The 14084-nt window shown below is 41.4% G+C and overlaps 1 protein-coding gene across 1 annotated transcript in view; it reads right to left on the reverse strand.

Annotated features, from left to right (window-relative positions):
* LOC311137489 (mitochondrial import receptor subunit TOM70-like) overlaps nt 1-14084 on the reverse strand; it is a 55966-nt gene that overhangs the window by 24879 nt on the left and 17003 nt on the right. Inside the window, exons 3-6 of the mRNA XM_084172026.1 lie at nt 13623-13749; nt 11413-11522; nt 7025-7173; nt 6196-6403 (exon numbers count right to left, since the gene is read on the reverse strand). Of these exons, the coding sequence (XP_084028152.1) occupies nt 6196-6403; nt 7025-7173; nt 11413-11522; nt 13623-13749 (594 nt within the window). The remainder of the gene's footprint in view (nt 1-6195; nt 6404-7024; nt 7174-11412; nt 11523-13622; nt 13750-14084) is intronic.

Raw genomic sequence — 14084 nt, forward strand, 5'->3', positions numbered from 1 at the left:
AGTCAGAGAGGTGTGTACATACTGCCATTGGCCCCCAGCTAGCAGGACTAAGAGAAAGAAGAGCTACTAGCTATATTAACTACACAGCCACCTGGTCTGGGCGGTACCACAAATCTAATTGTGATTTTACTACCAAATATTGCTATTTCACTTGCGATATACAGTTGAAGTCGGAAGTTTACATACACCTTAGCCAAATACATTTAATCCTAGTAAAAATTCCCTGTCTTAGGTCAGTTAGGATCACCACTTTATTTTAAGAATGTGAAATGTCAGAATAATAGTAGAGAGAATTATTTATTTCAGCTTTTATTTCTTTCATCACATTCCCAGTGGGTCAGAAGTTTACATACACTCAATTAGTATTTGGTAGCATTGCCTTTAAATTGTTTAACTTGGGTCAAATGTTTCAGGTAGCCTTCAACAAGCTTCCCACAATAAGTTGGGTGAATTTTGGCCCATTCCTCCTGACAGAGTTGGTGTAACTGAGTCAGGTTTGTAGGCCTCCTTGCTCGCACACGCTTTTTCAGTTCTGCCCACAAATTTTCTATAGGATTGAGGTCAGGGCTTTGTGATGGCCACTCCAATACCTTGACTTTGTTGTCCTTAAGCCATTTTGCCACAACTTTGGAAGTATGCTTGGGGTCATTGTCCATTTGGAAGACCCATTTGCGACCAAGCTTTAACTTCCTGACTGATGTCTTGAGATGTTGCTTCAATATATCCACATAATTTTCCTTCCTCATGATGCCATCTATTTTGTGAAATGCACCAGTCCCTCCTGCAGCAAAGCACCCCCACAGCATGATGCTGCCACCCCCGTGCTTCACGGTTGGGATGGTGTTCTTCGGCTTGCAAGCTCCCCCTTTTTCCTCCAAACATAACGATGGTCATTATGGCCAAACAGTTCTATTTTTGTTTCATCAGACCAGAGGACATTTCTCCAAAAAGTACGATCTTTGTACCCATGTGCAATTGCAAACCGTAGTCTGGCTTTTTTATGGCGGTTTTGGAGCAGTGGCTTCTTCGTTGCTGAACGGCTTTTCAGGTTATATAAATGTAGGACTCGTTTTACTGTGGATATAGATACTTCTGTACCTGTTTCCTCCAGCATGGTGGTCCCATGGTGTTTATACTTGAGTACTATTATTTGTACAGATGAACGTGGTACAGAGAGGAGGAACTGAGCTGCTAATAGTGATCAGGCCCTAATCTATGGATTTCACATGCCTGGGAATACAGATATGCATCTGTTGGTCACAGATACCTTTAAAAAAAAAAAAGTATGGGCGTGGATCAGATAATCAGTCAGTATCTTGTGCGACCACCATTTGCCTCATGCAGCACAACACATCTCCTTCGCATATAGTTGATCAGGCTGTTGATTGTGGCCTGTGGAATGTTGTCCCACTCCTCTTCAATGGCTCTGCGAAGTTGCTGGATATTGGCGGGAACTGGAACACGCTGTCGTACACGTCAATCCAGAGCATTCCAAACATGATCAATGGGTGACGTCTGGTGAGTATGCAGGCCATGGAAGAACTGGGACATTTTCAGCTTCCAGGAATTGTATACAGATCCTTGTGACATGGGGCCGTGCATTATCATGCTGAAACATGAGGTGATGGCGGCGGATGAATGGCACGACAATGGGCCTCAGGATCTCGTCACGGGATCTCTGTGCATTGAAATTGCCATCGATAAAATGCAATTGTGTTCGTTGTCCGTAGCCTATGCCTGCCCATACCATAACCCCACCGCTACCACGGGGCACTCTGTTCACAACGTTGACATCAGCAAACCACTCTCCCACACGACGCCATACACGCTGTCTGCCATCTGAAAATGTTGTAACCAGGATTAATCTGTGAAGAGCACACTTCTCCAGTGGCCATCGAAGGTGAGCATTTACCTTCTGAAGTCGGTCAAGACCCTGGTGAGGACGACGAGCACGCAGATGAGCTTCCCTGAGACGGTTTCTGACAGTTTGTGCAGAAATTCTTCGGTTGTGCAAACCCACAGCTTCATCAGCTGGCCGGGTGGCTGGTCTCAGGCGATCCCGCAGGTGAAGAAGCAGGATGTAGAGGTCCTGGGCTGGCGTGGTTACACATGGTCCGCGGTTGTGAGGCCGGTTGGACGTACTGCCAAATTCTCTAAAACGATGGAGGTGGCTAATGGTAGAGAAATGAACATTAAATTCTCTAGCAACAGCTCTGGTGGACATTCCTGCAGTCAGCATGCCAATTGTACGCTCCCTCAAAACTTGAGATGTCTGTGGCATTGTGTTGTGTGACAAAACTGCACATTTTAGAGTGGCACATTTATTGTCCCCAGCACAAGGTGTACCTGTGTAATGATCATGCTGTTTAATCAGCTTCTTGATATGCCACACCTGTCAGGTGGATAGATTATCTTGGCAAAGGAGAAATGCTCACTAACAGGGATGTAAACACATTTGTGCACAACATTTCAGAGAAATAAGCTTTTTGTGCGCATGGAACACGTCTGGGATCTTTTAATGTCAGCCGAAGAAACTTGGAACCAACACTTTACATGTTACGTTCAGTGTGCTTGCTGAAGGCAAAGCAACACTTTAGATTTCTTACATACTATTATTAGATTTAGATTTATTCTCCTATATATTTTAAGCTCTAGCGCTTAAACGATTTAAGCTATAAACACAAAACCAACTTTAAAAACGTACAGACGGCCCAAAACACTGATAGACTGGCTAAATAACTTAGTGTTCAGAAAATATTCAGACCCCTTGACTTATTCCACTGTGTTACACCCTGAATTCAAAATGGATTAAAGTGTTTTTTCCCCCCTCACCCATCTACACACAATACCCCATAGTGAAAACACCCCACAGTGAAAACACCCCACAGTGAAAACACCCCACAGTGAAAACACCCCACAGTGAAAACACCCCACAGTGAAAACACCCCATAGTGAAAACACCCCACAGTGAAAACACCCCACAGTGAAAACTCCCCACAGTGAAAACACCCCACAGTGAAAACACCCCACAGTGAAAACACCCCATAGTGAAAACACCCCACAGTGAAAACACCCCATAGTGAAAACACCCCACAGTGAAAACTCCCCATAGTGAAAACACCCCACAGTGAAAACTCCCCATAGTGAAAACACCCCATAGTGAAAACACCCCACAGTGAAAACACCCCACAGTGAAAACACCCCACAGTGAAAACACCCCACAGTGAAAACACCCCATAGTGAAAACACCCCATGGTGAAAACATGTTTTTATACATTTTTGCACATTTATCGAAAATTAAATACAGAAATATCTAATTTACATAAGTATTCACACCCCTGAGTCAACACGTTAGAAGCACCTTTGGCAGCGATTACAGCTGTGAGTCTTTCTGGGTAAGTCTCTAAGTCTCTTTCCACACCTGAATTGTACAACATTTAGCCATTTTTTTTTTTTTTTATTCTTCAAGCTCCATCAAATTGGTTGTTCATCATTGCTAGACAGGCATTTTCAAATCACATTAAGATGATGGTAATTCATATTAACAGAACATGCAAGTTGAGGATGCAACGATGTGCACTTTGAAGATGCTAGAATAACTGTCCACATCTACTGTTCCTCAGCCAACAAGACGAGTAACGAACAGCCAAATCATTAGCCTCGGTCAATCTACTATCCCCATAGTAGAAACGTTTACCTATTCTATTGGTCAGCTTGTCAAGAAAGAAATAGCCTATTCCAAACAGACTCTGGGAGAGTTGTGGGACGATGGATCCCAAGTTCATCCATACAGTAGACCTAGGTTACATAAAAAAAACTTTAAAAAGCAATGAGGCTGATGCAACAGATCAGAACATTTAGCTTAAAATATTGATAAACTATTATTTATTCACATTATAAGTGCAGCAATGCGCAAAAGGAAGTAGTCTACGTGTGAATGTTCGTTCCATAATGCAATTAGCGGGAAAACACCGTTGTCAAAAGCGCACTGCACGTGAGCGGTTTCATGTGACAGAGATGAAAATATCCATTAGACATCTAGAAAGAGGGGAGATCTAATATGCAACAACTAGGGTTGCTAATATGACTAGAATTGTGCCTTTGGCTACTGGACAATGATAGAAAGTTTATATAAAATAATTATCTTCACAGATAAGCCTAAATTTGGCTAGGCTACTTTGAAGCAAGGTAAGGCTTCATAGGTTTCAAACAATTAAGTATACAGTGCCTTCGGAAAGTATTCAGACCCCTTGACTTTTCCCACATTTTGTTACATTACAGCCTTATTCTAAAATGGATGAAATTGTTTTTCCCCCTCATCAATCTGCACACAATTCCCCATAGTGACAAAGCAAAAACAGGTCATTAGTTTTTTTTTGCAATATTCATGGATGCCAAGGGAAGGCCAAGGGAAGGCCAAGGGAAGGCCAAGGGAAGGCTAAATCAATCAATAATGTATCTTCTTTATTGTCTCTGTGTTTCATAAATCTCCTTCAAGAGGCTGAATGTATCTAATATAATAATAATATAATATAATAATAATATAATGAATGTATCTAATATAATAATAATATAATATAATGAATGTATCTAATATAATAATAATATAATATAATAATAATATAATGAATGTATCTAATATAATAATAATATAATATAATGAATGTATCTAATATAATAATAATATAATATAATAATAATATAATATAATAATAATATAATATAATGAATGTATCTAATATAATAATAATATAATATAATAATAATATAATATAATAATAATATAATATAATGAATGTATCTAATATAATAATAATATAATATAATGAATGTATATAATATAATAATAATATAATATAATGAATGTATATAATATAATAATAATATAATATAATGAATGTATATAATATAATAATAATATAATATAATGAATGTATCTAATATAATAATAATATAATATATGTATCTAATATAATAATAATATAATATAATGAATGTATCTAATATAATAATAATATAATGAATGTATCTAATATAATAATAATATAATGAATGTATCTAATATAATAATAATATAATATAATAATAATATAATATAATAATAATATAATATAATGAATGTATCTAATATAATAATAATATAATATAATGAATGTATCTAATATAATAATAATATAATAATAATATAATATAATAATAATATAATATAATAATAATATAATATAATGAATGTATCTAATATAATAATAATATAATATAATGAATGTATCTAATATAATAATAATATAATATAATGAATGTATATAATATAATAATAATATAATATAATGAATGTATATAATATAATAATAATATAATATAATGAATGTATATAATATAATAATAATATAATATAATAATGAATGTATCTAATATAATAATAATATAATATAATGAATATATATAATATAATATATATATAATATAATGAATGTATATAATATAATAATAATATAATATAATGAATGTATCTCAGCGGATAAACAGTGTCTCTGTCTCTGTCTGATGATGTCAGAAAGAGACATTGTTACCGCCCGTAGCACTGAATGCCTGATAAAAATGTTTAAGCCAATCAGCGTTGAGCTAAACGGAGTGAATGGTCCTGGCTTCAGACCAATCACATTACAGGCCAAAACGGAATTATTGATAGAAAAAAACCTGAATTGTTGCATCTCGTTGTGTTGTTGTCCTCCAGTGGCTAGCCAGCTAGCTAAAATGGTCCCTTTCCTAAATTAGCCATGGATGGAGACAGGGATTTGGTTTTACTTAATTCTCCATACTGGCCAATGATTATCACAGCAATTCTGATCCAACCATTAATTCATTCATTGTGCCCCTGGACTGAGAGGATGGACGTATAACATGCAGCTAGATGTAGAAGGCTAATGTTACCTAGCTGGCCAGGCATATCGTGGCACATGAAAGGAAGTTAGGTTAGGGAGCAAGCATTTTAGCCTGACCCCAGCCCCCCTCACACCCTGACCCCCCCAGCCCCCCCTCACACCCTGACCCCAGCCCCCCTCACACCCTGACCCCAACAACACCCTGACCCAAGCCCCCCCTCACACCCTGACCCCAACCCCAACAACACCCTGACCCCAGCCCCCCTCACACCCTGACCCCAACAACACCCTGACCCCAGCTCATCTCCACTACCTTGACGTTGGCGTCCTCCATGTTGATGACCCGGTCCAGGTCGGGCTGGGCGCCTGTGGCGTTGCCGATGAGTAGGTAAAAGGTTGCCCGTAGCAACAGGGCCTCAGCAGTGTACCGGCCCCCAGACTCCACCTCCTTAGTGCACTCACTGATAATCTTATCATAGTTCTCCTCCTCCATGTACTGCTTGGCCTTCAGGTAACCAGAGCTACACACAGAGGGATAGGGTTAATGTACTGGTTGGCCTTCAGGTAACCAGAACTACACACAGAGGGATAGGGTTAATGTACTGGTTGGCCTTCAGATAACCAGAACTACACACAGAGGGATAGGGTTAATGTACTGGTTGGCCTTCAGGTAACCAGAACTACACACAGAGGGATAGGGTTAATGTACTGGTTGGCCTTCAGATAACCAGAACTACACACAGAGGGATAGGGTTAATGTACTGGTTGGCCTTCAGGTAACCAGAGCTACACACAGAGGGATAGGGTTAATGTACTGGTTGGCCTTCAGGTAACCAGAGCTACACACAGAGGGATAGGGTTAATGTACTGCTTGGCCTTCAGGTAACCAGAGCTATGGACGATGGAGAGACAGGAGAGGGAAAAAGAGGAATCGGGTTGACTTTAGTATTTTTACAAAGAGCAACAAATGGCACCCTATTACCTAGTATTCATATAATTTTTATCTGCACCGTTCAGTATGTTGAACCCTGGTACAGACACTATGGTATATAGGGAATAGGGTGCCATTTGGAACGCACTTTTAGTATTTTATCCAGAGCAACATACAGGACAGGAAGTGACATCACAGTGTGACCTCTGACCTTTCTGTGACTTCTGTGGCCTCGCCTTCGTTGTCCTTGTCCTCGTCCTTCTTCTCGCCCTTCTGGAGCGGCTGGCTGATTATGTCATCGGTGAAGGAGCTGAAGTAGGACTTGATGAACTGAGGAGAAGGCATCAGGGGGTCACGGTTCTGGAGAGAGAGAAGATAATAATAATAATAATAATAATAATAATAATAATATGCCATTTAGCAGACGCTTTTATCCAAAGCGACTTACAGTCATGCGTGCATACATTTTGTTTTTGTGTATGGGTGGTCCCGGGGATCGAACCCACTACCTTGGCGTTACAAGCGCCGTGCTCTACCAGCTGAGCTACAGAGGATAGAGGGAAAGAGAAGACTATGAATTGAGGAGAAATCATCAGGGGCTCACGGTTCTGGATAGAGAGGAAAAAGAGAGCGGGAGACGAGAGAGAGAAGAGGGAAGAGGGGGAGACGAGAGAGACGAGAGAGGGAGAGGAGAGAGAGAAAATAGAGGGAGAAGAGAGGGAGAGGAGAGAGGGGAGAGAGCGAGAGAAGAGAGAGCGAGAGAAGAGAGAGGGGAGAAGAGAGAAGAGAGGGAGACGAGAGAGGAGAGAGAGGGAGACGAGAAAACAAAAGTCCATCAATGATAAAGGAGCCGTTACCGCATCAATGATAAAGGAGCCGTTACCGCATCAATGATAAAGGAGCCGTTACCGCATCAATGATAAAGGAGCCGTTACCGCATCAATGATAAAGGAGCCGTTACCGCATCAATGATAAAGGAGCCGTTACCGCATCAATGATAAAGGAGCCGTTACCGCATCAATGATAAAGGAGCCGTTACCGCATCAATGATAAAGAAGCCGTTACCGCATCAATGCCCGCTACAATAGTGCGCCCTGGAGTTTTTGTAACATTTTTGTGTATTTTCGTAAAAGTATAGAAAGTGGCAATTTTAGGGTGTTGAATAGCCAAAAAGTTGTTATTTTTTGGTGATTTGACCAGAACTTAAATACCCATCTCAGACAGTAAAGATAGTGTTCTGAAATTGGGAAGTGGGGTCACTTCTGAGTTTCTTGTAAAAGGTGTTGTCAAGCAGTTGCCTATGATCATTTACATAAACTGTCCTATCTATGAGTACAACCGACCCACCCTGCTGAGGACTGACGTATTGGATTGTAAATCAAGCAAAGCTTGTTTTTCATCCTTATTAAAATTATGGAAAGATTTGTACTCAGGTTTGTTCTGAAGGAGATCTTTCTCAACCAGTCTGCAATATGTCTCAATAGAGTGATTGCGATTGGCCGGAGGTACAAAATAACTCTTCCTTCTAAAAGGAGTCGGAGGATGTGCAGATGAGCAGCCTACATGTTCAGTTGAAATACCACGATTAGGGGAGCTAAAGTATTCCCTTAAACAGACGTTTCTGAAAAACGTAAACATGTCTACCTTAACATCGAAATCGTTGCACTGAGTTGTAGGCACAAAAGATAACCCTTTATTAAGCGAGGAGACATGGGCAGGACTCAATATCTTGCTTGATAAATTAAAGACACTCAGTCCTGTGGGTTCTTGGATCGTGTGAACGGTCCCCTCTGCCTCTGGTAGTCATTTCTTCTTACCCCGTCGGGTACGACATCTCGTCGGGTACGACATCTCATCGGTACGCGTGACCGCGGCCACCTCCGCGCTTCCGTCGGCCCAGTCTCTCGTTGGATAAAAAAAACTGGCACTGGAAGCGGATGAGGCGCTGGTTGTAGAGCGTTGGTCAGACAGGAGTGGAGAGAAGTTGGCGGCCTCCCTCCTGCGTCTGTCATGGAGAGGAGGAGCAGAACCTCGTCAGGGTTTCTCCAGAAGCAGACTCTGTCCCTTTATTTCTGTAGACAACTTGTCCTGGAGCGCTTGGTTAGTTTATCAGTTCATTGAATATGCCATCATCATTAACAGCTCCTTGCAGAGCTGTGCGTTTCTCTTCAATCGTATTCCTTTTCAATAAAATCATTTTTCAACTGGTAAACGATTAATGTCATTAAATCAATAGAGCATTTGTCCAGGATGGCACACCAGCGCTTGCAGAAGTCATCTGTGTGCTGTCCCAATGATGGTTCATTTTAGAAGTAATCTGTGTGCTGTCCCAATGACGGTTCATTTTAGAAGTAATCTGTGTGCTGTCCCAATGACGGTTCATTTTAGAAGTAATCTGTGTGCTGTCCCAATGACGGTTCATTTTAGAAGTCATCTGTGTGCTGTCCCAATGATGGTTCATTTTGCCACCTGAGTCCTTGTGGAATAATGCCTTGACTATACACTACCGATCAAAAGTATTAGAACACCTACTCATTCAAGGGTTTTTCTTTATTTTCACTATTTTCTACATTGTTGAATAATAGTGAAGACATCAAAACTATGAAATAACACATATGGAATCATGTAGTAACCCCAAAAAAGTGTTAAACAAATCAAAATATATTTTATATTTGAGATTCTTCAAATAGCCACCCTTTGCCTTGATGACAGCTTTGCACACTCTTGGCATTCTCTCAAACAGCTTCATGAGGTAGTCACCTGGAATGCATTTCAATTAACAGGTGTGCCTTCTTAAAAGTTTGTGGAATTTCTTTCACTCTTAATGCGTTTGAGCCAATCAGTTGTGTTGTGACAAGGTAGAGGCGGTATACAGAAGATAGCCCTATTTGGTAAAAGACCAAGTCCGTATTATGGCAAGAACAGCTCAAATAAGCAAAGAGAAACGACAGTCCATCATTACTTTAAGACATGAAGGTCAGTCAATACGGAAAATGTCAAGAACTTTGAAAGTTTCTTCAAGTGCAGTCGCAAAAACCATCAAGCGCTATGATGAAACTGGCTCTCATGAGGACCGCCACAGGAATGGAAGACCCAGAGTTACTTCTGCTGCAGAGGATAAGTTCATTAGAGTTACCAGCCTCAGAAATTGCAGCCCAAATAAATGCTTCACAGAGTTCAAGTAACAGACACATCTCAACATCAACTGTTCAGAGGAGACTGTGTGAATCAGGCCTTCATGGTCGAATTGCTGCAAAGAAACCACTACTAAAGGACACCAATAAGAAGAAAAGACTTGCTTGGGCCAAGAAACACAAGCAATGGACATTAGACCGGTGGAAATGTGTCCTTTGGTCTGGAGTCCAAATTTGAGATTTTTGGTTCCAACCACCGTGTCTTTGTGAGATGCGGTGTGGGTGAACGGATGATCTCCGCATGTGCAGCTCCCACCGTAAAGCATGGAGGAGGAAGTGTTATGATGTGGGGGTGCTTTGCTGGTGACACTGTCTGTGATTTATTTAGAATTCAAGGCACACTTAACCAGCATGGCTACCACAGCATTCTGCAGCGATACGCCATCCAATCTGGTTTGGGCTTAGTGGGACTATAATTTGTTTTTCAACAGGACAATGACCCAACACACCTCCAGGCTGTGTAAGGGCTATTTTACCAAGAAGGAGAGTGATGGAGTGCTGCATCAGATGACCTGGCCTCCACAATCCCCTGACCTTAACTAAATTGAGATGGTTTGGGATGAGTCGGACCGCAGAGTGAAGGAAAAGCAGTCAACAAGTGCTCAGCATATGTGGGAACTCCTTCAAGACTGTTGGAAAAGCATTCCAGGTGAAAATGGGAAAACACCCAATTGAGACTCTGCATGCAGAACTCTGCAAAAATATACTTTGTGTACAACGCAAAACCCCAAACAATGCATGCAGAGCAGAATTAGGACTATACCCGCTAGTTATTGAAAATACAGAAAAGAGCTGTTCAATTCTACAACCACTTAAAAGGAAGCGATGCCCACACATTCCACTACAAAGCCCTCACCTACAGAGAGATGAACCTGGAGAAGAGTCCCCTCAGCCAGCTGGTTCTGGGGCTCTGTTCACAAACACACCCCAAAGAGCCCCAGGACAGAAACACATTTAAGACCAAACCAACTTATGAGAAAGCAAAAAGATAACTATTTGACACAAAGGAAAGAATCAATCAAAAAACAGAGCAAACTAGAATGCTATTTGGCCCTAAACAGAGGGTACACAGTGGCAGAATAACTGACCACTGATTGTCCCAAAATTAAGGAAAGCTTTGACTATGTACAGACTCAGTGAGCATAGCCTTGCTATTGAGAAAGGCCGCCGTAGGCAGACCTGGCTCTCAAGAGAAGACAGGCTATGTGCACACTGCCCACAAAATGAGGTGGAAACTGAGCTTCACTTCCTAACCTCCTGCAAAATGCATGACCATATTAGAGACACATATTTCCCACAGATCACACAGACCCACAGAGAAGGAGAGCATTTCAGAGCAGTTAAAAGCCACCATTACTCAAGGCCTTCAGTAAGGATCAGCAGGAGAGCTGGGACATCCTCTCACCTTGTACTGGTCTTTGGCCTTCTCCTTCCCCAGCTGTTTGAGGACTTTGTCTGCTAGCAGCATACTCTGCTGGTTCTGAAAGGCCTCCAGGATACATACCGCCGTCACATCTACAGGAACAGGAGGGGGGGGGGGGGGGGGGGGAGCAGGAAGGAATATATGGGGATTCCCTAGTTACTTGACCTATTGTGGTATCATATGCCTTTAAAGAATGCCAACAGGACAGGAGAATCATTGATCACGTTCGAACTGGCTCTCTATTCCCCATATAGAGCACTTTTGACCAGGGACCACAGGGCTATGGTCAACTGTAGTGCACTATATAGGGAAAAGGGTGTATTTGGGAAGCAGCCATTGACAGTAAAGCTGAACAAGTCTGAGTAAGCCACACCTTCCACTCACTCCTTCTTGTTGTCCAGTGTGTGTGTGTATATATATATATATATATATATATATATATATATATATATATATATATATATATATATATATATATATATATATATATATATATATATATATATATATATTAGTGCTATGAAAAAGTATTTGCCCCCTATCTAATTTTCTCTACTTTTGCATATTTGTGATACTGAATGTTATCAGATCTTCAACCAAAACCTAATATTAGATAAAGGGAACATAAGTGAACAAATAACACAACAATTACATATTTATTTCATAAACAAAGTTATGCAACACCCAATTCCCCTGTGTGAAAAGTAATTGCCCTCTTACACTCAATAACTGGTTGTGCCACCTTTAGCTGCAATGACTCCAACCAAATGCTTCCTGTAGTTGTTGATCAGTCTCTCACGTCGCTGTGGAGGAATTTTGGCCCACTCTTCCATGCAGAACTGCTTTAACTCAGTGACGTGTGGGTTTTCAAGCATAAACTGCTCGTTTCAAGTCCTGCCACAACATCTCAATTGTGATTAGGTCTGGACTTTGACTAGGCCATTCCAAAACTTCCAATTTGTTGCTTTTTAGCTATTTCATGTAGACTTGATTGTGTGTTTTGGATCATTGTCTTGCTGCATGACCCAGCTGCGCTTCAGCTTCAGCTCACAGACGGATGGTCTGACATTCTCCTGTAGAATTCTCTGATACAGAGCAGAATTCATGGTTCCTTCTATTAAGGCAAGTCGTCCAGGTCCTGAGGCAGCAAAGCATCCCCAAACCATCACACCACCACCACCATGCTTGACCTTTGGTATGATGTTCTTACTGTGGAATGCAGAGTTTGGTTTTCGCCAGGCATTACTGGAACTATGTCGTCCAAAAAGTTATACTTTTGAATCATCTGTCCATAGAACGTTCTTCCAAGAGTCTTGATGATCATCCAGGTGCTTTTTGGCAAACTTGAGTCAACTTTTTGGACGAGATGGGTCCCATTTATGCCTGGCGAAAACCAAACACTGCATTCCACAGTAAGAACATCATACCAAAGGTCAAGCATGGTGGTGGTGGTGTGATGGTTTGGGGATGCTTTGCTGCCTCAGGACCTGGACGACTTGCCTTAATAGAAGGAACCATGAATTCTGCTCCGTATCAGAGAATTCTACAGGAGAATGTCAGACCATCCGTCTGTGAGCTGAAGCTGAAGCGCAGCTGGGTCATGCAGCAAGACAATGATCCAAAACACACAGTCAAGTCTACATGAAATAGCTAAAAAGCAACAAATTGGCAGTTTTAGAATGGCCTAGTCAAAGTCCAGACCTAATCCCAATTGAGATGTTGTGGCAGGACTTGAAACGAGCAGTTCATGCTTGAAAACCCACACGTCACTGAGTTAAAGCAGTTCTGCATGGAAGAGTGGGCCAAAATTCCTCCACAGCGACGTGAGAGACTGATCAACAACTACAGGAAGCATTTGGTTGGAGTCATTGCAGCTAAAGGTGGCACAACCAGTTATTGAGTGTAAGGGGGCAATTACTTTTTCACACAGGGGAATTGGGTGTTGCATAACTTTGTTTATGAAATAAATATGTAATTGTTGTGTTATTTGTTCACTTATGTTCCCTTTATCTAATATTAGGTTTTGGTTGAAGATCTGATAACATTCAGTATCACAAATATGCAAAAGTAGAGAAAATTAGATAGGGGGCAAATACTTTTTCATAGCACTGTATGTGTGTGTGTATATATGTGTGTTTGCCATACCTTCCAGACACTCCTTGTTATTATCCAGTGTGTGTGTGTGTGTGTACCTTCCAGACACTCCTTGTTGTTGTCCAGTCTCTCCAGGGCCTTGGCCCTCCTGAACAGGGCCTTGATATAGCGAGGGTTCATCTCTACAGCCTGGGAACAGTCCTGCACCACCTCGGTCCACTTCATCTGGAAACACAGACCGTTGATGTTAACACAACCACATGAAACCCTAACCCTGGGTACACCACCACATGAAACCCTAACCCTGGGTACACCACCACATGAAACCCTAACCCTGGGTACACCACCACATGAAACCCTAACCCTGGGTACACCACCACATGAAACCCTAACCCTGGGTACACCACCACATGAAACCCTGGGTACACCACCACATGAAACCCTAACCCTGGGTACACCACCACATGAAACCCTAACCCTGGGTACACCACCACATGAAACCCTGGGTACACCACCACATGAAACCCTAACCCTGGGTACACCACCACATGAAACCCTAA

This window comes from Coregonus lavaretus, assembly GCF_964263955.1.
Source record: "Coregonus lavaretus genome assembly, chromosome: 11".
In the NCBI taxonomy this organism is placed as follows: Eukaryota; Metazoa; Chordata; class Actinopteri; order Salmoniformes; family Salmonidae; genus Coregonus; species Coregonus lavaretus.